Source organism: Hyla sarda, chromosome 6 (assembly GCF_029499605.1).
Source record: "Hyla sarda isolate aHylSar1 chromosome 6, aHylSar1.hap1, whole genome shotgun sequence".
In the NCBI taxonomy this organism is placed as follows: Eukaryota; Metazoa; Chordata; class Amphibia; order Anura; family Hylidae; genus Hyla; species Hyla sarda.
The window spans coordinates 73,938,364-73,963,644 of NC_079194.1; the positions used below are offsets into that span (position 1 = coordinate 73,938,364).

The window sequence follows — 25,281 nt, forward strand, 5'->3', positions numbered from 1 at the left end:
TCCTGGAACCAATTAATATTGTAACTTGAGGGACCACTGTATTAGATTAACCCTTCTGGGGTAACTGCTCACCTTGTTGTGTTGTGTAAAAGACACAGCAGCTTATAGTAGCCTCAGTAGATTATATTGATACAGCATCAGGATAGTCAATATGGAAGCAAGAAGGAAAAATACAGTTTTCTCCGTCGAGAACCACTTCACAAAGCCATGCGGATGTGGAAGTCACTAATAAGTAAAAAAATATATATATATATATATTTGTTTTTATTTAATAAAGATTCATATCTTTTGATATCAATATTGTTTGGGTGTGAAAGACTACATCAGTGGTCTCCAACCTACGGACCTCGTAATGTTACAAAACTACAACTCCCAGCATGCCCGGACAGCCAACGGCTGTCCGGGCATGCTGGGATTTGTAGTTGTGCAACATCTGGAGGTCCGCAGGTTGGAGACCACTGGACTATATCTTTGCCTTTCTTTTCCTTGGACGGTGACTTCTACATCTACATGACTTTGTGAAGGGGTTCATGCCAGAGAATCCTAGATTTTTCCTTCTGCTTTAACATTTTAAAGGAAATTCATATCCATACTTAGTGCTCCACCGTTTACCAGAAATTCCACATTTTTCAGTATTTCCAGTGTGAAAATGTGCAGCCAAAACCAAAAGAAGCAAGGCAACTTTAGAAACTACTTTTAGAGATTTGCATGGACTGTAGAAATGATGGAGATAACGTGACGGTCGCCTGTTTCACAATTTGTTGTACAAATGAAGGGAGTTTGCTCCAGAAGCCACCTTATTCAGATGAACGAAACTGGTTTCCATTCAGGGAAATTTAGGCAAATCCAAGTGTGTATTCAGTGTAAGGGTGCATTTACACCACGTTTTTGACTAAACTGTATCAAAACGTGTACAAATTTCAACCCGTATACAGTTTAAAAAAAACGTATACGGTTTGAAAAATGATGTCCGGTTGCATCCGTTTTTTTCTTAAACGTTTTTATCGTTTCACTCCATTTTTAATAAAGTTTCACTTGTTTGATTGAAATTCCAAGAAAAAAAACTGTGCAAAGTCAAAAAACGTATGGTAAAAACCTGGATGGAACCGTACGCACTAGGGATCGACCGATATCGTTTTTTAGGGCCGATACCGATAATCGGTGGAAGTTAGAGCCGATAGCCGATAACTTATATCGATATTCCGGTATAAGTTATCGACTATTTATCCCCCCGCGACACCGCTGCAGATCATTGATTTAAAGAGGGCGCTTTAAATCAATGCACTGCAGTGGCTTTTGCGGTGCCATAGGCGGCCGCCGCCGCCCGCTTCTCTCCCCCTGCCTGTCCGGGGGTCCTGAGACCTATCACCGCTCCCCCCACTGCTGCACCGCGACCGCCCCCCCGACCCACCGCACCGCGACCGCCCCCCCGACCCGCCGCACCGCCCCGGCCCCATTGCCTCCCCCATCCCCGGTTTTATAATTACCTGTTCCCGGGGTCCACACTACATCTGGCTCCAGTGGCGTCCTCCTGAACTGTCACTGTGCGCACTGATGGTGACGTCACGTCACGCACGTCACGTCACTCGTCATTGCGCACATCGTAACGCAGGACGCAGCAGGAGCAAGAAGTAGCGTGGGCCCAGGGAACAGGTAATTATAAAACCGTGGATGGGGAGGCAATGGGGCCGGGGCAGGGTGGTGCGGTGGGGGGTGCGACGTGGTGGGGTGCGGTGCTGCGGGTCGGGGGCGGTACAGGGGGCATTATCGGCTTATCGGCAAGGCAATTACCGATAATGCCCAAAATCGTGATTATCGCCCGATAATATCGGCCATACCGATAATCGGTCGATCCCTAGTATGCACATACGGTTTGGTACGGTTCCCATTGACTCCCATGTTTAAAAAAAAACGTATACGGTTTAATACAGTTTTTCAACTACGTGGTAGACTACGGTTTTGGGTACGGCTAAAAAAAATGACAAAACCGTACAGGATCCAAAACGGACACAACCTGATGCATCGTTTGGCATACGGTTTTCAATGGAGAGTCAATGCATACGGTTTTCAATACGGTTCCATACGGTTTTCACATTGAAAACGTATACGGGAACTGTATTGCAAAAACGTGGTGTGAATGCACCCTAAATCAAATGTTTGATGTGAGAATTAAACCATGCAGCATCCCATATCTCGGCTTATTATACAATTTCAATGGAAAACATTTGCTTTCAGTTTTCTGCACAGCTTTCATTACGTTATTAAGTGGATTTTTTTATTACATTGCCAGGGGAGAATCCTATTTGGAAATGATGGAATCCCTCTTGTACACAGTGATATAGTTGCGTCTAATGGCATCATCCACGTTTTGGATGGAGTTTTAATACCTTCCTTCATATTGCCAATTCTGCCAGCTAAATGCAATGAGACAGTGGTAGAAGTTATACAGGTAAGAGAACGTCCTTTAAGATTTCCTCAAGTTTAATGCGGCTGCATTTCAGTGTCCATAGCTACGATTATATCATTTAGGATTGTTAAATCTGCCACTGGGACAGAAATAGAGGTTGAAATACAAAAAAAGAATTGCAGCCTTCCATTTGCTCTTACCACAGGCTGAAACAACAAAACAAAGATAAATACATTGGGGGACATTTGCATTCCTGTGTATTTTCCGCATCAATATAGACCAATGTACAGCGTGTATGTCCGGTCTATCTTGCACCTATTTTATGAACAGTCACACTTTAGTTTAGATTTTATTTCTGTATGCTTTAACTTGGTCTGACATTTCAGCGTATTTTCTGCGCAATTGATAAATTCCGGACCACTGTATTTTTTAGATCTATTATAGACTACTATGCTGCAGTGAACCAAAATTCCTCTAAAGCAAAAGTCGCAAAAAAGTCGCACGAATATAGTCTGCGACTTTCTGAGAGACAATTTTAGACAGGAAAAAACTGTCTAAAATGTTTGATAAATCTAATATAATATTATAACAATATAACATCTGACCACTGTATTTTTGGGCAAAAAGAAAAAAAAATTCAGGAAAACGGCTACAAACAAGGTGCTATTTTTTCAAAAAACACTTTGGTATCCCAGCAGCAGAGGCTGTCCTGTGGGCTGCGGATCTCCTTGGACAGACCTGCGGCTTCTGTGTTGGGCCCACTGTTATCATGTTTACGATGGTTATGCGCTTTATTATATTTACTGTTTTAACTGTTATTTATGTAGTTTACCATTAAGGAGGAGATGCAGTAGTAACCAGGGGACCCTGACTGCCCAATGGGAACCCCCAAATTGCCCTGTATATAGTGTAGCAGAGGAGGAGTTGCCCCAGTTCAGCCTAGAGCTGAGTGCTGTGCAGAGCTCCAGGTGAGCTACGGTGTGGAAAGGAGGTGGAGGAAGCATGTGGTGATCCATAGGGAAACCTGAAGAAAATCTTTCATCCAGTCAGCCCCACCATTCTGCAAGTGTTCCCCCATACAAATGGTGAGTCATTCCCTGGCAGTGTTAGGAATCGGACCTTGTCAGAACCCTAGTTAGTGTGGGATATCTTCAAGTCTCAAATCTCAAGTCTATATAATTCAAGTGCGTGAAAAGCACCATAAGTCCCAGCAAGGCAACAGGGCTCCCAAGGGTTACACTGCATCCCTTCTACTCTACTTTGTGTGTGTTGTACCATCTTCACCTGCCTCAGTTAAAGACAGTTATCTGTAACACAGCGTTGGTGTGTTTCTTGCCCCCCCCCCCCCCGTGCCTGACCCAGGAGAAGCTGTGTCCACCTCAGACCGTGTATAGGCTAACAGTGCCTTGGTGTCGCGAATTGACAAGTATACCTTGCCCCCCCCCCCCCCCCCTCGTGTCACCACAACTACCTGTGATACTAAAGGGGTATTCTTATCTGGGCCATATATGCATATTGTCCCATTGCTGCAGGTCCAAGCTCTGGGACCCACACCTATCTCTAGAGCAAGGTCCCTGCAGGCTGCTGGATGTGGCATATACATATATATTATGGTTTTAAGTTGTGTTCCCATATAACTAGTTCTGATTAATGTCTTGAACAGGGTACATGCTCCAGCTGTGACTCCGTACTCCCCTGCCCGGATGGTAGTACTGACATGGTAGTAGACATTTCTTTTGAGCGGATTTTTAGAGCATTTATTTACTATAAACTTGAAATGTTTGAACTGACTTACTTGTGTCTATTGATCCTTCAGGGAATTATTAATAGAGGATGTATCTATGAAGACCAAGGCAATATCACTAAAGGCTGTACTAGAAACTGCAGCCGCTCTATAACAGTAAGTACTTAAATTATTTAAAGCTTAAAAAAATATCCATAAAAGGCACAAAAAGCGTCTAATTGTGTTGGACAAGGTCTTGTGTTTCACAGACTTTACATGTGCATTTGGTTCCAAAATCCATGGAATTGGATTTCATAGAACGAATGTAATTGTCAAGTATAGGCTTCTTCTACTTTTTATTTACAGTAACTCAGTCACACAGCAAATAACAGCAGTTCTGTAAAACTAGGACTATATCGGGTGTACGAAAATGTAACATGTGTTTGTGGAAACACTACAAATAATACAGATATAATAGAGTCCTTTATTGTAGAGGTGGCTCTAAACAGTGTATCAGATAAAATGTTTAACCCCTTAAGGACTCAGCCCATTTTGGCCTTAAGGACTCAGACAATTTAATTTTTACGTTTTCATTTTTTCCTCCTCGCCTAACTCTTTTATATTTTCAGCCACAGACTAGTTTGAGGGCTTGTTTTTTGCGCGACCAGTTGTCCTTTGTAATGACATAACTCATTATATCATAAAATGTATGGCGCAACCAAAAAACACTATTTTTGTGGGAAAATTAAAACGAAAAACGCAATTTTGCTAATTTTGGAAGGTTTCGTTTTCACGCCGTACAATTTATGGTAAAAATGACGTGTGTTATTTATTCTGAGGGTCAATACGATTAAAATGATACCCATTATTATATACTTTTATATTATTGTTGCGCTTAAAAAAAATCACAAACTTTTTAACCAAATTAGTACGTTTATAATCCCTTTATTTTGATGACCTATAACTTTTTTATTTTTCCATATAAGCGGCGGTATGGGGGCTCATTTTTTGCGCCATGATCTGTACTTTTTTTTGATAACACATTTGCATATAAAAAACTTTTAATACATTTTTTATAATTTTTTTTTAATAAAATGTATTAAAAAAGTAGGAATTTTGGACTTTTTTTTTTTTTAGTTCACGCCGTTAACCGTACGGGATCATTAACATTTTATTTTAATAGTTCGGACATTTACGCACACGGCGATACCAAATATGTCTATGGAAAAAAAAATTTACGCTTTTTGGGGGTAAAATAGGAAAAAACGGACGTTTTACTTTTTTATTGGGGGAGGGGATTTTTCACTTTTTTTTTACTTTTACTTTTACATTTTTTTACATTTTTTTTTACACTTGAATAGTCCCCATAGGGGACTATTCATAGCAATACCATGATTGCTAATACTGATCTGTTCTATGTATAGGACATAGAACAGATCAGTGTTTTCGGTCATCTTCTGCTCTGGTCTGCTCGATCACAGACCAGAGCAGGAGACGCCGGGAGCCGCACGGAGGAAGGAGAGGGGACCTCCGTGCGGCGTTATGAATGATCGGATCCCCGCAGCAGCGCTGCGGGCGATCCGATCATTCATTCAAATCGCGCACTGCCGCAGATGCCAGGATCTGTATTGATCCCGGCACCTGAGGGGTTAATGGCGGACGCCCGCGAGATCGCGGGCGTCGGCCATTGCCGGCGGGTCCCTGGCTGCGATCAGCAGCCGGGATCAGCCGTGCATGACACGGGCATCGCTCCGATGCCCGCGGTTATGCTTAGAACGTAAATGTACGTCCTGGTGCGTTAAGTACCACTGCACCAGGACGTACATTTACGTCCTGCGTTAAAGGGGTATTCCAGGCCAAAACTCTTTTTTTTAGGTATCAACTGGCTCCGGAAAGTTAAACAGATTTGTAAATTACTTCTATTAAAAAATCTTAATCCTTCCAATAGTTATTAGCTTCTGAAGTTGAGTTGTTGTTTTCTGTCTAACTGCTCTCTGATGACTCACGTCCCGGGAGCTGTGCAGTTCCTATGGGGATATTCTCCCATCATGCACAGCTCCCGGGACGTGACATCGTCATTGAGCAGTTAGACAGAAAACTTCAGAAGCTAATAACTATTGGAAGGATTAAGATTTTTTAATAGAAGTAATTTACAAATCTGTTTAACTTTCCGGAGCCAGTTGATATATATATATATATATATATATATATATATATATATATATATATATAAAGGTTTTGCCTGGAATACCCCTTTAATATTGTCTGTATAGCACTCAGTTATACTTGACTTGGCTGAGCTGCAGTATCATACACAGCCATACACACATGGAGGTCTCTGTGTCAGATACTTCCACGAATAGGAAGCAGTGTTGGGCTGATGTGTGGGGTCCTTGGGGGTGGGATACACACTCATTACACATTGATGGGTTATCCTTAGAGTAGATTTTTAGCTTACATTCAGACAATATATATGGGTATACATTTATTTATTATAAACGTATAGTCAACCACACATTTCGGTACCTTCAGTACTTTTTTCATAGGTTAGGAAATGTTGTTGTTCCACTATTTATGAAAAACATGCACATTTATACAATTGTTCTAATTAAAATGCATTGGTTTTTCCAGGTACATGGATGCTGCAATGGTTTCTATGGTCCTGACTGCAGGCCATGCCCTGGTGGATTCTCAAATCCATGCTATGGACGAGGACGTGTAAGTGTAGTCTTGCTTAGGAAGACAGCATACATAGAAAGACAAAAAGGAACCGGCACTCACCGCAAGGAAACAGCAGACCGACTTCTATGGCATTTCGGACAGATTCGACTTCAGGCTGAAAGCAGGGCACTCAGAGTGGAGGCGACTGCCGGCAAAGTTTTGCGCAGATCGCGCTTCTTCCGGCCTCGTAACGAGGCCGGAAGAAGCGCGATCTGCGCAAAACTTTGCCGGCAGTCGCCTCCACTCTGAGTGCCCTGCTCTCAGCCTGAAGTCGGATCTGTCCGAGATGCCATAGAAGTTGGTCTGCTTTTTCCTTGCGGTGAGTGCCGGTACTTTTTTGTCTTTCTATGTATGCTATTGAGTGACTTCGGGTTTCTTGGTTTCCAGCACCTCCGGACCCACAGGCATCAGGACTCCGCGTTGCCACAGTGACAGAACGCTAGCCTCCACAATACATGCTGACATAATTGGTCTTTCTCCACAGCAGTGCCCCCTAGCTTTTGTTAGTTAGTCTTGCTTAGGAAGACGTTTTTATTAACCACAAAGCTGCTGACAGGTCGGCTTTAAAATTCATAAATGCACGTGACCTTTTAGCAGAATTTTGTCTAGCCAACTAATGACACTGTAGGTAAGGTCTTACCCAGAATCTGTAGATACGACCACTCCAGCACAGAGATATAAGGCATTAAAGGGGTACTCTGGGGAAAACCTTTTTTCTTTTAAATCAACTGGTGGCAGAAAGTTAAACATATTTGTAAATTACTTCTATTAAAACATCTTAATCCTTCCTGTACTTATTAGCTGCTGAATACTACAGAGGAAATTCTTTTCTTTTTGGAATGTTCTCTGATGACATCACGAGCACAGTGCTCTCTGCTGACGTTATTATAATAATAATAACGCTATATTTATTGTTGTCCTTAGTGGGATTTGAACCCAAGTCCCCAGCACTGCAAGGCAGCAGTGCTAACCACTGAGCCACCATGCTGCCCTTAGCATACATCTGCTATGCATGGTTGCTAAAATGGACAGAGATGTCAGCAGAGAGCACTGTGCTCGTGATGTCATCAGTGTTCCAAAAAGAAAGGAATTTCCTCTATAGCATTCAGCAGCTAATAAGTATTGGAAGGATTAAGATTTTTTAATAAAAGTAATTTACAAATATGTTTAACTTTCTGCCACCAGTTGATTTAAAAGAAAAAAGGTTTTCACCGGAGTACCCCTTTAATACAATAGGCAAATGAGCTCTAAAAGCCCAGCATGATTCTGCCCCATCACTCAATAACACCCTTTAGCCTTTTAATGCACTTAAATGAAATTTCAATACAAGGGCTGGGTTAAATGTAAATGTTTCTGCCTGTCAATCAAATCACTGTGGCCGTAATCTAAAGGGCCATAAACTAAATCGCCGAGGGGCGTAAATAGCCAAGCTGGAATTTTAAGCCCAGTGGAACGTTCCGTAGGCATTTAGAGTTTATTTACATATTTTTTATGGCTTTTTTTTTTTTTTTTAAACTAGCATCTATAGATTCAGGCTAAGCAGACCTTTTCTATGGTGTAATTAGTTTACTAGGTGAAAAAATGCTGAGAGATCCACTTAGTTTATATGTTTTATTCACAAAAACATCGGACTTGACTCTGTATAAGATGACAAAAACATTTTTGTTCCAAAATTTTACAAATATATAAATTATAAGATGAAAAAAAGGACACGACTAAAAGGGTTAATGTAATTTGTAAAAGCTTTTCACATGTCGTTCAGACGCGTCGTAGGTTTAGATCGCAACGGGTCTCAGTCCTTAGACTCACTGCAGTTGTGCTAAGTCTGCGGCAGTGCGCTTCACTACATTGCCGGCCCCCCTGATGAGACTCGTTCTCTCCATAGACTAATGCAGTTAATGAGTCGGATTAGATTAACAGCCGGGAGTGAAGCTCTGCCACCTCAGGAGTGGGACCTGGTCCGATCTAAACGTTTTCCATGTCTAGACGACATGTCTAAAGTTTTTACAAATGACAGTGACACTATAAAGTAAAGAGGATTTTGGGTGGTTACAGTAAAGTAGATTTGGTTTACAATATCCAATAGCATAACACTTATCTCACAAATGCACCCCATACGATAAAATTACATATTATTGGGGTTTCACGACTCTGTTACTTAAAGGGGTACTCCGGTGAAAAACTTTTTTTCTTAAAATTAACTGGTGCCAGAAAGTTGAACAGATTTGTAAATTACTTCTATTAAAAAATCTTAATCATTCCAGTACTTATTAGCTGCTGAATACTACAGAGGAAATTCTTTTCATTTTGGAACACAGAGCTCTCTGCTGATATCATGACCACAGTGCTCTCTGCTGACATCTCTGTCCATTGTAGGAACTGTCCAGAGCAGCATATGTTTGCTATGGGGATTTTCTCCTATTCTGGACAGTTCTTAAAATGGACAGAGGTGTCAGCAGAGAGCACTGTGGTCATGATGTCAGCAGAGAGCTCTGTGTTCCAAAAAGAAAAGAATTTCCTCTGTAGTATTCAGCAGCTAATAAGTACTGGACGGATTGAGATTTTTTAATAGAAGTAATTTACCAAACTGTTTAACTGGAACCAGTTGATTAGCAATCCCAATAAAGTGTCTGAACATGACACACATGTAGGGTATGTTCACATGGTGGAATCCCGGTGGGAAATTCCCCTAGAATATTCCGCACGGACATTCTGCTGCAGCAGAATTTAATTGTTTTTAATGGGATTCTGCTGCACTGTGCACACAATGGAATCTGCGCAGAAATCATGATTACGGTATCGGCAAAAATAATAGACGACTGTTTTTTCGCTCAGAAATGCATTGCCGTCTATGAGACAGCGCGTTAAAGAGCGGTCCTAGTGCCCGCCGGATTGGGCATATGTGCAGAATGTCTGCCCGTTTTCCAGGTGGACATTCCGCGCATTTTATGCTGAGTAAACAAGAACATTACAAGTAATAGAGGAAGTAGATTTTTTTCTATTACTTGGGGAGATTTATCCAAAACCCGTGCAGAGGAAAAGTTGACCAGTTGCCCATAGCAACCAATCAGATTGGTTCTTTTATTTTTCAGAGGCCCTTTTAAAAATGAAAGATGCAATCTGATTGGTTGCTATGGGCAACTGGTCTACATTTCCTCTGCACAGGTTTTGATAAATCTCCCCCAATGTGTGTGTGTCATATAGCAGCGCTCATAGATAAAAGTATATAAATGATCATAACCAAAGCACCAATGATCACCCATAATAGTAATAAACACCAGTAACAGTCCCGGCATTTAGATCACGTTTTTTTTACATACGGTTGCCGTATATGGTTTCTACGTATGAAAAAACGTATTCATTGACATCTCATTCAAAACCGTACACAACAAGATGTATCCGGTTGTGTACGGTTTTATTCTTGTACGTATTTTTTTCCCATGCACTAAACCGTGGTCTACTACGGTTTTTGGGCACAGATCTGTCCAGTTTTGGGTTCTTACATGATGTTCTAAAAAAAACATATAGGGTGTTTAGAACATTGTACTCAATGCAAAACGCATTAAAACATTAAAAGACATACGGTTGTGTCAGATTTTGGTTTCCTGGTTTAGGGAAACAAAAAACGATGCGGCAACCGTATGTAAAAAACGAGATGTGACTGTAGATATGAAAGGGGGAATATCATTGAAACATTTATATATGTTAAAGGGTTAAACAGGATTTGTCCAAGAAGTGTTTTAATTAAAAAGCAAACACAAGAAATAGGGGGTACGATCTGAGCAATGTGAGAAAATTATTATTTTACTAAAAGAGTAGTAGATGCTTGGAATAGACTTCCAGCAGATATGGTTGGTAAATCCACAGTAAGTGAATCATAGCCTAATTCATTGCCTGATCCAGTGTTTTCCAAACAGTGTGCCTTCAGCTGTTGCAAAACCGTTGGCTTTCCAGGCATGCTGGGAGTTGTAGTTTTGCAACAGCTGGAGACACATTGTTTGGAAACCATTGGCCTATTCTATGTCAGTCTTAAAGGGGTACTCCGGTGAAAAACTTTTTTTTTTTTTTTTTTAAATCAACTGGTGCCAGAAAGTTAAACAGATTTGTAAATTACTTCTATTAAAAAATCTTAATCCTTCCTGTACTTATTATCTGCTGAATACTACAGTGGAAATACTTTTCTGTTTGAAACACAGAGCTCTCTGCTGACATCATGACCACAGTGCTCTCTGCGGACATCTCTGTCCATTTTAGGAACTGTCTAGAGTAAAAGGAAATCCCCATAGCAAATATATGCTGTTCTGGACAGTTCCTAAAATGGACAGAGATGTCAGCAGAGAGCACTGTGCTTGTGATGTCAGCAGACGGTCTTTTTTATGATATAAATGTTTTATGTATTATTGTGTTGTGTTGGCTTTAGAACTTTACTACTTTTCCGCCATTTTGCCCCTCTGTCACACATACCTTCTATTTAACCATCATGTCTTGCTCTATACAGTGTAATGATGGTATCAATGGAAACGGAAAGTGTGCATGTTATCATAAATATAAAGGCATCGCTTGTCATATCTGCACTGAACCCGATAAACATGGAGATGAATGTGAAGAAGGTGAGTAAAGAGGGAGGGGGGGGGAGAGATAAAGGGGTACTCCGGTGGAAAACATTTTTTTTTATTTTTGTTTTTTTAAATCAACTGGTTCCAAAAAGTTAGATTTGTAAATTACTTTTATAAAAAAATAAATCCTAATCCTTCCAGTACTTATTAGCTGCTGAAAACAGAGGAAATTCATTTATTTTTGGATTTCTTTTCTGTCTGTGTGACCACAGTGCTCTCTGCTGACACCTCTGTCCATGTCAGCAACTGTCCAGAGCAACATATGTTTGCTATGGGGATTTTCTTCTCTGGACAGTTCCTGACATGGACAGAGGTGTCAGCAGAAAGCACTATGGACAGACAGAAAATAAATCCAAAAAGGAAAGAATTTCCTCTGTAGTATACAGCAGCTAATAAGTACTGGAAAGATTAAGATTTTTTTTTAAATAGAAGTCATTTACAAATCTGTTTAACTTTCTGACACCAGTTGATTAAAAAAAAAAATTCCCCTTTAATGTTAAAAATAACTATACATCAATTAAAGTACAAGTTAATGGGACAAGAAGGGGGTTTTCCAGGGTGCATCTTCTAGCTGGAACCTGCTTACAAGAAAAGAAAAAAAAACTCCTCACATTTGCTTCTCCTCCAGTGCTGCCGCCTGTGTTTCCCAGCATGCCAGTGTGATGGCACCCACTGCTTACTTGACCCTGCAGCCAATCACTGGCCTCAGTTGTCCCATCCTGGATGCACAAGACATGACCACTGATTGGCTGTCACATTGGAGACGTCATTGTCTTGGTCTAGCTTAAAATCTCACACTCCACGTACCCATCTCATAAAGTGTTGGCATGCTGCTTGATCACTGGGGGTTTAACCTCTGGGAGCCCCACTGATCCTGTAAATTAGTGTACCCCAATTCAGTTCTGCAGCCCCTTCAGTGTATTACACTGCACAACGATGGTCCTGGCCAGCCTCAGCTTGGTGTCAGTTTTATGATCAGTGTGGGTCCTACAATCAGCTCCTACACCTATAAAGTAATGGCATGTCCTAGAGATGGTAAAACCTAAATATTAAACCTTATTCCACCTGTAGTCCGAATAGAATTAAGTGACCACTCATATGCCATAGGCTAGACTGCTGCCTTGTTACAGCGGGAAACCCTGCAATCCTGGCAGTTTAAGCAATTACATGTAAGGTTCTGTGACCCCCATTGGCAGCCCGTAACACAATTGCTGGGTGCCGACTGGTTTCAATGGCTGCCATATATGAGATGGTATACAGCCATGCCAGAGGCTGCATAATGCAGACAGGCATAATACGGTGCACTACAATAGTAGTGCAGTGTATTATATGATTGATCAGAAGATCACTGCTGAAAGTCCCCTCATGGGACTGTTTAAAAAAAAAAAAAAAAAAGTTTAATTGAAATGCATACATTCCTCTTTAAATCTTTATTAATTTTTTTTATTGTAGAAGGCATAAAAAAAAAATAATAATAATAATAATAATAAAACATACATATTTAGTGTTTCCATATACGTAACAACCCAAATTATAAAAATATATCCTATATCCCGCATGGTGAATGCTGTACAAAAAAAATAAAGAATATCTGCCTCCCAAAAAACACAATAGATAGCAATAAATATATATATCTATATATCTATATATATAGTCCTATACCAATAAAAACAACAATTATTATTATTATTTTTACAAAAAACAAGCCCCCAACCAGGTCTCTCAAGAAAAAAGTAAATAAGTTAATGGACTTAGAATATAACAACATTCTTTTATTTTATTATTCTATTGTGCCAAACTACTAAAATGTAAAAAAAAAGAAATAAATATATAAGTATGGTGTCTCTGTAATCAAGCTGACCCAGAAAATAAAATTATGATGGTATTTTTACCATGTGGTGAAGGCCGTAAAATTTAAATGTATGTGTGTGTGTGTATATATATATATATATATATATATATATATATATATATAGTATATATGAACCCCAATCTTATATGAATCAATAAGTTATATGAATGAATTAAAGGGTTTATCCAGAAATGGAAAAACAGAGATAATTACTTTCAAAAACAGCTCCCTGTCTGTCTCCAGGTTGTTTGTGCTATTACAACTTGGGTCCATTCACTTCAATGGAACTGAGCTTCAGAATCACACCCAACCTGGAGACAGACTGGGAGTGGTTTTTGAAAGAAACTGGCTCTGTTTTTCGATTCCTGGATAACACCTTTAAAAAAAATTGCAATTTGTTTTAGAAAAAAAACAAGCCCTCATATGGCTATTAGTTAAAGCAATTATGAAAAATAATGGAGAAAACGGTTATGACAATAAGGCACGATTTGGTTGGGTTAAAAAAAAGAGTCAAATTAAAGTCAATTAAAATATCATTGCTTGTTTGTTTTGCTTATTGTGGGAATGTGTTTTTAGAGTGCAGGTGTTTGCATGGAGTCTGCGACAATCGGCCGGGGAGCCGTGGAGTTTGTCAAGGAGGCCGCTGTGAGAACGGTTACGTTGGAGAATTCTGCGACCAACATTCGGAACCGTGTACATCTGTAAACATGACCCAGTTCTGTCATATTAATGCATTGTGTGTACCTAAGGGTGACACTACAAGGTAATATCGGGGTTTGAGCTTCTTGTGTTCACCTGTCGCTTTTATGTCTCTTTTTATATTCTGTGATTTTGTTAGTAATGTATGGTAAAGCAGATCTACATTGTTTGCTGTAAAACTTCAATAGTTATTTTCTAGTTAAACATGACAGCCAGGGCTGGTGCAAGGATTTTTGCCACCCTAGACAAAAGCTAATTTTTTGTGCCCATTGGCTCCGCCCTTTGACATGCCCCACCTTACTACTAGGGTGACACACTGTAGCAAACCTCCTCCTCATGGGGCAGATGTATGGAGGAGCGTGTGATGTCAGAACCTGCCAGTCTGGCCTCAGAAGTGGCACTGCGCTCCTCCAGCAGGCTAAATAATGCCGATTATTATGGTACTGGGGGGGAGGGCGCTATGGGGTTGCGACGGTGGTGCTGGCTGGGCGGGTGCTTTGGATGAGCGGAGGGTGCTTTGGATGCTGGCTACTAACTTTCTTGCAGCGGGCAGAGGGGCACCCCCATCAAGAGGGCGCTCTAGGCAGCTGCCTATTTTGCCTATAGGCAGAACCGGCCCTAATGACAGCTGTTACTTAGTGGGTAGAAGTGGTCTGGAGGATCCCTGACAGATACAGCACATCTTAACTAAAGAGAAATAGCTCAGCTCTCCTTATTTCATTGCTCTGTCCCTGTCTTCCAGACTCAACATGGTGCTAAATGCTGGTGAGACTTATATTGTTTTCGTTTAACTAGCATGTAGTGATTTTTATGCAAAGAATAAGCTATATAGCCTTGAATCGTTCAATAAAGCTGCACTTTGCGGATTGTTGGTTCAAGGCTACCCATGCAAGCTTTAACAAGGATGCAACTGCTGGAAAAGCAGACCATGCAACCGCCATGTGGCTCAGGAATCATTAGGGGGATCAAAGTTTTGGTCCTTTTTAGTGTCTGGCAATGCCACCACTAACTCACCAGATCTTTACATGATAGTGCTGATGTATAGTGGAACATGTAATCACTCCTGGCAATGTCCTGTGGTGCTCTGCTACAGTGAGCATCCATATGCAATACTTGAAAAAGAAATGGATAGCGGCACTCACCAGTTACTGTTGTTTCTTCTTTAGTGAACTGAGGCTACAGCTGTTTCACACCTACTAGTGCTTCATTGGGCCTCTCGGCCCAATGAAGCACTAGTAGGTGCGAAACAGCTGTAGCCTCATTTCAGTGGTACACCCCTACAGTCAAAATCAGTTTGTATTTCCCCTGTATTAAGTGAGTATATGACTCAATAAAGAAAAAGCAACAGTAACTGGTGAGAGTCTCTCTTAATTTCTTTTTCAGATATTGTAATTGATCCTATTGCAATCTGAGAGTTTTCACTAACAGCCAAAAGCACTGGTACTCAATTAGCTGTAATAGATAGCAGTATATATTCAATGCCACTTTGGATTTTCAAGTTGGATGGGGGGGGACACAGGATTCCTGTTACCCCAGTATATAGGAGTTGCATAGCAATTTATGTATTTATCGGACATTTTTATTATACATTTTATATAAGTGTGTTCTCAATACTCATTTAGAAGTCTGTCACACCTTTATGTTGTAAAGCGTTTATCTGTCTTTCAGCTGTATGTGTAAGAATGGATATGAAGGAGATGGAACTTTTTGTCAACCTTTAAATGAATGCAGAATGCCAGACAGAGGGGGATGTTCAGAAAATGTAAGTGTACTTATTATCGCGTGAATTTCCACAATGAATATGTTTATACCATATTGTTGCACTTGTTCACACTCTGCATGCTTAGCAATATTTGAATCCTCAGTTGTGGGACATTTTGGGCCTCAATTGTCTTCTATTATAACATATGTAGCTTTGTGTATGCTCTCCTGTGCCCACCATTGCGTACTGTGAGAGGCACCTTCAGTGCTTTCTACCTTGATATTGCTCTGTATTTTTTCTCAGTCTCAGTGAGCTCCACAGACTGAAAAAGGGTGTTTCCTAGCAGGCGTGACATCATCCAAAGCCCTGCAGGGGAGAACTTCCTCCCTCACTCTGCTGCACAGCATAGAGCAGTTCGTTGTGAGAGAGGCTGTGATTGGCTTAGACTGCACTAAACTCTACTGTACACTCTATACACAGTGAGAGCTGAGGTCCCACCTGCATTTCCTGACTTTTATCTCTGACAGGCTGCTGCAGGAGACAATCTGCTAGCAGGACTGCAGGCAGGACCAGAAGGAGGACCACTGGTGGCCAAGCTTTTAGGGGTTAATTTATCACATGAAGTTACAAATTTTTATTAAGAAGTATATTCGAAAAGTAATTCAAATAGGCTAATCTATAACATCATTTGTTATTAATGATGACAGGTACCATTTTAGTTGACCTATTTCTCGTCATGCCCTATTACAACCAATAGTGAAGATGAGGCATAATCAGTCCGGTATATGTATTTTCCTAGATGTAAGATCATGATAAAGTATATTTGCAATAAAATAATGTATACGTGCCTTTACACTATTTTTGTGTACGTTATGGACCAGGAAAATGTATATGGTAAGTCCATCCATAAAATAAACCCCCAGTACCCCATGTAGACTAAAAGAGTATCATTTCAGCCTCTGGTTGGTATATGTTGAGTTTTGCTGTATGTAATATCAAACAAACTGTTTATAAAAACATACAATCAATACAGTATACTTTTTTTTTTTTTTTTTTAACATTGTTAATCTGTTATACTTCAGTGGTGTATTCTAGTTGAACCCCCCCCCCCCCAACATACAGCTGAGAGAAACACTACAGGAAACCTTAGTAAGGGCTGGTTCACATCTGCTTGGTGTTCTGTTCACAGATTTCTTTAAAATGAGATTTGAAAAACAACTGGCACCAGATTGCAACCAGACAGACCTCATTGAAAGTCAACGGTTCCCGATGGTGTCCATTTCTTATTTTATTTTTTTATTACTCAGGACGCTTTTTCACAATATTACATTATCATCACATTGTGAGACACACCAGCATTAAAAGGGAATTTGTAATTATTTATATGCTGCCTGAATGACAGGCAGCATGAAACACTTACAGACTTCCCTAGTACAATGGTGAATGATTCATCCTGAGACAATGCCATGTTTCAGAGGGATCATAGTTAATAAAGCCAACTGGGAATGGGACTCTGAGTCCCCAGAGTGGTCCCAGGCACCTCTTCCCTGCCTGACCATTTTTTTAAATTAAGAAATCTCTTCCTATTTGGGTATAGGGAGAGAGATATCAAACACGGCCCAGGTTCCCTTTAAAGGGGTACTCCACCCCTAGACATCTTATCCCCTATCCAAAGGATAGGGGATAAGATGTCTGATCGCAGGGGTCCCCCCACTGGGGACCCCCGCAATATAGCATGCGGCACCCACCTGTTTCGGAAGCGCTGGAGGGTCTGGATCCCGACCACCGGAACGGAAGTCCATGACGTCACGACTCCGCCCCCGTGTGACATCACGCCCCGTCCCCTCAAAGCAAGTCTATGGGAGGGGGCGTGACAGCCGTCACGCCCCCTCCCATAGACTTGCATTGAGGGGATGGGGCGTGATGTCACACGGGGGCGGAGTCGTGATGTCACGCGATCAGAAATATTATCCCCTATGCTACGGATAGGGGATAAGATGTCTAGGGGTGGAGTACCCCTTTAAATAGTGATTAACTTATGTTATACTTCCAGGCGATCTGCACCATTGCACCAACTGGTGGGGTTCAATGTCAGTGTAATCCTGGCTGGACTGGAGATGGGATAGAATGTTTACCCATTGACAACTGTGTCCTGGAGAATAGAGGAGGCTGCCATGAGAATGCTGACTGCAGATTTACCCAACCAGGGGAGGTAAAGATTACAATTGGAAAAACTAACTCTGTAATTCTTGTTTATGTGTTTTTATTCTTACCTAAAAAGCTTCTGAAGATGACAGTGTGGTGAGTACCGTGTGTTTCATAAGTTTTCTTATGAATTCACTCTTTTGGATTCATTTGTTTGTTGAACTGTTCCTTATGACATTGAGAACCCCCTGTCTAGCTCCTACATGGCTTACATGTGTATCACAGAGCTAAGGTCACACCTGCAGTGCCTAGTTACATTTTCCTTGCTTTCTATGAACAGTTTAAGGCTATGTTCACATGGTTGGATGTCTGTACGGAAAATCACCAGAAATTCTTAAAAATATGGTTAAGACAAAAAACTGGATTTAAACAATAGGCAATTTTCTGGTGACTCATTCCCTTCAACTGCCATTTCGTAGATTCCAATTGTTATATTTTACATGACATAACAGAAAAGTCATATTCAGTCTTTGGACCACCCTTTCATTCGCTTTTTACTACAAAAACAGAACATGTATATTGACAGGTAATGTCCAAACATTCTTAAGACTGCATGACATAATAGGGAACCAGAAGGATAAAATGCATTCTATCTGCATTATCATTAAAACATTGTGTAGAGATGTATTTTTTTTTAATTACAGAATGACTGTGTATGCAGGAAAGGATACACTGGCGATGGATACTCCTGTGACCCAGTTAACATCTGTTTAGGCAACAATGGTGGCTGTCACCAAATGGTTGGTAATGTCAATGGTAAAATAATTGATATGTACACTGTAGACAATACCCAAGCTAATATTTAGACCACCACAAAATTACATGCTATTATGTGTAACAGGAAGTCAGTCTGTCCTGTGTCTTTTGACTTCCTTTTAACTACAAAATTACATAATCACCAATCAGATCCCTCCTGGCAGCTTTCATACCCATCTGCTTAATACGCAGCTCTACCTCTTGTTGTCACCATTCACAGAGGCTGCTGAAGGTATTTCTGCATTATCTAAAACACCAGGAGTGCAGTTATATAGTATGTAAGTTTTAACACTCCCCTGATTACACTCCCGATTCACTGAGTATGATGCAGCCTGACCCAGCTCTCCTGTGTGTATTTGCTGTGTGTTGAACAGCAAATAATCATTACATATATTTTTCCTATTTAGAAATGTGCTGCTAAGGTTACTTACAGAACCTAGATATCGCAACAGCACCAGTCTTCTTCTTTCTTCTTGTTAGATGTTAAGACTTTGTATCTTAGTGTGATCTGAGAACCCAGTATCCCTTTTTTTTCCCCTATTGCTAATGATTCCACATCCCCCTCTGTGTAACTTTATCATTCAATAAGAAGGCTGGCTTATTGTTTCATGGGGGGGGGGGGGGGGGCAATAAAATGTCAACATAAATGTTGAGAGTGCCAAAGAGGCAGCAGGTGTGTGTCAGGACACCACCAAGTAAGAGGAAGTTACCCAGCTTTTAGGAATACATGACTAAGTTTCAAGATGATTTGCAGATCTGGTAAATGCATTTTTATTTTGTTATGAAATTCATGCTTAGTCGATTTTGATCTCCAGATGCCACAGGGACTCTGTGTGCCTGTGTACAGGCTCCTGAACTGATATTCACAGTAGTTATTTCCAAAATGTGTTGTATATAATGCAGTTAGACTCTTGGGTCTAATGTGATGGTGCACTAGTGCTTCTGTCTGTGGTGCAAAGTTGTGGCTCTGGTGGTTAGATGTATCACTTTGTGACACCAGGGCACAGTTAAACTACACGGTCCGAGGATATGACAGCTTCTCCTGGGCCAGGCATGGGATAATAAATACACCAATGCCAGGTTATGGATAACTGTCTTTACTGAGGCAGGAGTAGTTGTTACAATCCTCACAGCACAGATTTGAGTAGAGGAAATGCAGAGTAACCCTTAGGAGCTTGTAAACTTTCTGTGACTTGTAATATTTTACACGCACTTGGCATTACTTGTTGCAGGCTTGGGACTTTAGACTTAATTCTAAGGCCTTCCATGCTGACTAAGGTTCTGATAGTATCCAATTAAAGCTACACTGCCAGGGTGTAAACCAGTACTGTGTGGCCCGTCTACTCACTGGCTCTTGTGCTCACAGCTAGGAATTTCCAACTCCTCCTGGGCGGGGAACACTTGCAGAATGGCGTAATCACTTGCTTGAAGATTTTATTTAGGCTTCCCTTGAATCACCTCACACTCCTGCTGTCTCTTCTCCACACTGCAGCTCACACTGAACTCTGCACTCCACACACACTGAACTCTCAACTCTTAACTAACTGAATAGCTCCTCCCCCCTACACTATATATGATGTAGCTAGGGGCCTCCCATTGGGCAATCAGGATCACATAGGTACTCTGCATCATACCTCCTAACAGATATCCTGTACATTTATTAAAGATACAGTGCAACACATAATAAAATGAACAAACAAAGACCATGATGAATATTAAGGCATTACCTGAGCAATAGGGCCTAGGGTAGGCACTTGAAGCAATGTTTACCTTACAGGACACACTCCAGTACTGGGACACCACACCAAAGTCATATGACATAAGAACTATAGCTACTATACATACTGTTATTGTAAAACAAGTTTAAAAAATATAAAATCAGGGTTATACATCTGTTCATTGACAAACATTGTACTCATGTCCTACAGGTGGGGTATTGCATTAAAACATTGCTGGATTGTATCATTAAACACTTATCTTATGTACATATAATTCATTCTCCTAGGCTACCTGTATACCAACTAAAGGAGGAGAGAGGACATGTGTCTGTCCCATTTGGCTTGAGGGGGATGGGATCACCTGCTACTCAGATGTATTGATCGTAAGTGTAAATATTCATATTTCTGTTTAAAAAAAACACAGGGAGTGTGTGCAAGAATTTTGCACTCTGTCTGAAAATATGTGCCAAAAACAAAACCAAATTACTGATTACTGCACCAGATTTCTACACAGTCTGTACCAATTTAAAAAAATATTGGTGCATTTGTAGAAAGGCTAGTCTAAGATAAGAATAACACCGTTTGTTTTAGTCCCCCCCCCACTATAATAAATATAGTGCAAAATAGTGAAATAGAAAACATGGTCTGAAATTTCCTATTGAAGTTAAAGTGGCTTCTCTATAGTGTGGGAGTACATTGTATTGGGGCTGGGTCAGACCAATTTCTATTTTAATCTATAATTATTGTGTAAACACGGATTAGATTGTTTGGAAGCTATATTCACATCTATGTGCCAACATTATTAGAGAAAACATAAAAAATGTGAAGATTACATTGAGTAATTCCCATCTAGCATATGGCATAGATTTATGATTGGTAGGGTTCCACTAATCCCAAAAACAAAGGAATTAAAATGCTGGGTTGTGTTGCAGTTTCATATGGGTGACTGGTAACGTTGATGCACGGAAAATCTGTGAAGAAGCTTGTACATTTAGCTAGGACGACAGCTTTTTTATTCTGAGGATCGGTCTGGGCATTGGGAATCTAATTCCTACCGTCAAGGAAATTACGTCAAATCCTAGCATTTACTTTCCATGCTGGAAAATCTCCTTTAAAGAGGAACTCTGGTACATGAGTACTTATTCCCTATCCACAGAATCCTATGGATTGGGGATAAATGTCTGATCGTGGGGGGTCAGACTGCTGGGATCTCCCCGCGATCTCCTGCCCAGAACCCCGACTCTCTTTATGCACACAGTGACCTCCACTCCGTGCACAAATTACTGTTGACCATGCACTTGGCGGTGATCGACACTCCCCTGCATGTATCTCTATTGGACAGCAGGAGATATAGCGTTCATGTATAGGGGATAAGTAGGCATGTACCAGAGTTCCCCTTTAATGTGAGCATAAAAGATAAGATCTCACCTCTGACCTCAGATCTCACCACTGAATATATATGTATGAAAGAAGGAAACACATATTCTTATAGGTTGGCAACTGTATCAACTCGGAAGTAGGTGGAATTTATCATTAGACCTTTATAGGGAGTGTATGTTGTTAAAATAAATGATATACTAAACGGCATAAATTTAGTGATCGTGTACATCAATATTTGTTAAAGGGTACCTCTCATCAAAAAAACTTTTGATATATTATAGATTAATTAACTTTACAATTGCATGTTATTAAAAAATATGCTTCTTTCTATTTAATTTTCCACTTTGAAGAAATGACCACTAGGGGTCTCCCTACCAGTCCTGGCAGCAAGCATTTCAGACTCATGCTGGAGTCCTAAACACTACAAGCTGCCAGTCTGCTTTGTTCACAAAAGAGAACACTCAGAGCTGCCAGTCTGCTTTGTTCACAGCCTGTTTGGCTGTGAACAAAGCAGGCTGGCAGCTCTGAGCGTTTAGGACTCCAGCATGAGTCAGAAATGCTTGCTGACAGGACTGATCGGGTAAAATACAATAGAAAGAAGCATATTTTTCATTAACATGCTATTGGAAAGTTATTCAACATTCATTAATCTAAAATATATCAAAAGTTTATTTGATGAGAGGTACCCTTTAATTACAGATAAGAAATGTAATGTATTTTTCTATTTTAGGAACTATTGAGAATCCCAGATGTGAATATTTTCAATGACTGGATAAAGGTATTGTTTCACTATCTATGTTGGTCTTTGGTGATGTTTATTTTAACAGCCAATAATCCTTTAACAAAATTTGCTGAAATCTTTAGATCAAGTAAATATAAGAAACTTATGTGATATATCTAATAATAGAAAATGCCTAATTCTCCACTGGATTCATAGCTTACATTACTCATTACTGATTTATATTGTCCTCTATGCTGCCTCTGAGGGTGTGCTAGAGATATATATTGGGGGAGGAGGATCCCCTCCTTGTGTGTATACCGTATATGGGAGACATCATAGCAGCTAGTCTCCTAACTAAAAATTAGAAATGAAGCCTGCAAAGGGAAAACTGGTGAAAACTGCCAGATACAAGATATAAAATGGTCAGGAATGGTGCTTCTCCTCATGTACACACATAACAGCTTAATTGGAAAATAAACCAGAAAGGACAGGTACGCTGGAAGTGTTAATAAAATATTTGAGGGAATACTTATAACATAATAATCCGGGCATATTGGTGGGCCTAGCTGATACTTGTTTAATAAAATTCTAATAATTCTTTCAAGTTCTGACAAGATTGTTCTGCTTGTTACGTCCATACAGAAATCTGAAGTCTCCATTTCACGTGCAAGCAATGTTACAGCTTTAGTGCCTACGGATGCAGTCATTGGTGCCCTTTCTGAGAGTGCTAGAAAATTTTGGCTGGACAAGTTGCCTTTTTTAGTCAGGTATAATAGTGGTATACACGCACATATGTGTTCCTATATGTTTTTTGTTGTTGTTATTATAACTTTACATAGAGATGTTCAGCTCCTGTATGCCAATGTGGGACACCACCCACGTTACATCTACTGTATATTGCATGACAATCCCGAAAAAATGGAATGTTTAAAGCATATAGATAAGGGATGTACTTGGCTGCATGCTAACACAAAATTAGTTCAGATGTGGTCTACAAACTACTTACTGGCCCCACTGGTTCACTGCTTGTCTGTGGAAATTACAGTGTAGCCAGTGTTACTTAAAGGGGTACTCAGCTGCTCAGCGTTTGGAACAAACTGTTCTTAGCGCTTGAGCCAGCGGCGGGAGCTTGTGATGTCATAGCCCTGCCCTTCATGATGTCACGCCCCATCCCCTCAATGCAAGTCTATGGGAGGGGGCGTGACGGCCGTCACGCCCCCTCCCATAGACTTGCATTGAGGGGGCGGGGCTATGATGTCACGAGCTCCCGGCTCCAGTATTCGGAACAGTTTGTTCCAAATGCTGAGCAGCGGAGTACCCCTTTAACTTGCCCAGTCCCAGCAGTGCATCTCTCCAAACAGTCATGGTTCAAGCTCCCACGTCCAGTAGTCAGGCAACCAAACATCTCTGTGTGGTCCTGCTGGGCATGGCTCATATCTTCTGTACTGCCACCATCAAGTTGCTGAGGCAGCCAACACTCCTAGATGATGTTGGCCCATTTGAAGGGAACTCCACCTCAGCTCGGCTATTGTTTCACTTGTACTAAATCTGATCCTCACTTGACCTCAGATCCTGTCTCGTCCTTTGGTTTTGCCACTAGTGTTGGGCCCGAATATTCGCATTTCTAATTTTTATTGCGAATATCGCGAATCCACGAATTTGCGGATATTGCAAATATATTCGCTATATATTCTAAATTGCGAATATTTGTTTTTCCGCGTATGCGCATATTCGCATATGTGAATATTCGCATATTCCTTCTTTTCACTTGTGGGCCAATTAGAATGATGCAAGTACATTTGTCAGAGGTTATCAACAACATCCCTAGCAACCAATAGTATAGTTGCCCACCCCCCTCACTGTTTTCTTCCTCGAATACGCGAATATGCAAATATTCACATATGTGAATATAAAGAATACGTGAAATTCGTGAATATAGGATGAATATTCGTCTATATATTCACGAAATATTGCGAATTCGAATATGGCCAATGCCGCTCATCCCTATTTGCCACTTGATTTTTGTGGTTCTACTCCCACTCCTGGTCTGTCTTCTGACTTCAGCTGTGTGTCGCTCTTCCATTCATTCTCTATGGGATCCGCAGAGATCACTGAACACATGTTCAAGAATAAATGGAGCGGTAAAGTGCATTCTGACAGGTATTGATTATCACTGGCAATGCTTCCGACTTCACAGTCACTGTCAGTCAGTGACTGCTCATGGGAACAGAACCTGGGAATGTCACTTTGAAAGTCCCTACATTCTTGCAGATGTTTAGGGTAAAGAATGGTAGATTGCTGCATCTCCAGCAAGTCAGTTCTTAAAGGGGTACTCCGGTGAAAACCTTTTTTCTTTTAAATCAACTGGTGCCAGAAAGTTAAACAGATTAGCAAATTTCTTCTATTAAAAAATCTTAATCCTTCCTGTACTTATTAGCTGCTGAATACTACAGAGGAAATTCTTTTCTTTTTGGAATGCTCTCTGATGACATCACGAGCACAGTTCTCTCTGCTGACGTTATTATAATAATAATAACGCTTTATTTATTGTTGTCCTTAGTGGGATTTGAACCCAAGGCCCCAGAACTGCAAGGCAGCAGTGCTAACCACTGAGCCACCATGCTGCCCTTAGGATACATCTGCTTTGCACGGTTGCTATGTACGGTTGCTAAAATGGATAGAGATGTCAGCAGAGAGCACTGTGCTCGTGATGTCATCAGTGTTCCAAAAAAAAAAAGGAATTTCCTCTGTAGCATTCAGCAGCTAATAAGTACTGGAAGG

General features: G+C 40.6%; 1 protein-coding gene across 5 annotated transcripts in view; it reads left to right on the forward strand.

The window, feature by feature from the left end:
- Positions 1-25,281, forward strand: part of STAB1 (stabilin 1) — a 192,822-nt gene that overhangs the window by 67,207 nt on the left and 100,334 nt on the right. For 4 of the 5 annotated variants that reach the window (XM_056524140.1, XM_056524144.1, XM_056524142.1 and 1 more), the window contains 12 exons: positions 2,291-2,449; positions 4,071-4,127; positions 4,224-4,307; positions 6,762-6,848; positions 11,350-11,461; positions 13,896-14,082; positions 15,687-15,780; positions 17,774-17,932; positions 18,570-18,665; positions 20,687-20,782; positions 22,510-22,557; positions 23,143-23,267. In XM_056524140.1, the coding sequence (XP_056380115.1) occupies positions 2,291-2,449; positions 4,071-4,127; positions 4,224-4,307; positions 6,762-6,848; positions 11,350-11,461; positions 13,896-14,082; positions 15,687-15,780; positions 17,774-17,932; positions 18,570-18,665; positions 20,687-20,782; positions 22,510-22,557; positions 23,143-23,267 (1,304 nt within the window). The remainder of the gene's footprint in view (positions 1-2,290; positions 2,450-4,070; positions 4,128-4,223; positions 4,308-6,761; positions 6,849-11,349; positions 11,462-13,895; positions 14,083-15,686; positions 15,781-17,773; positions 17,933-18,569; positions 18,666-20,686; positions 20,783-22,509; positions 22,558-23,142; positions 23,268-25,281) is intronic. The other variant, XM_056524141.1, reaches the window with a different exon arrangement.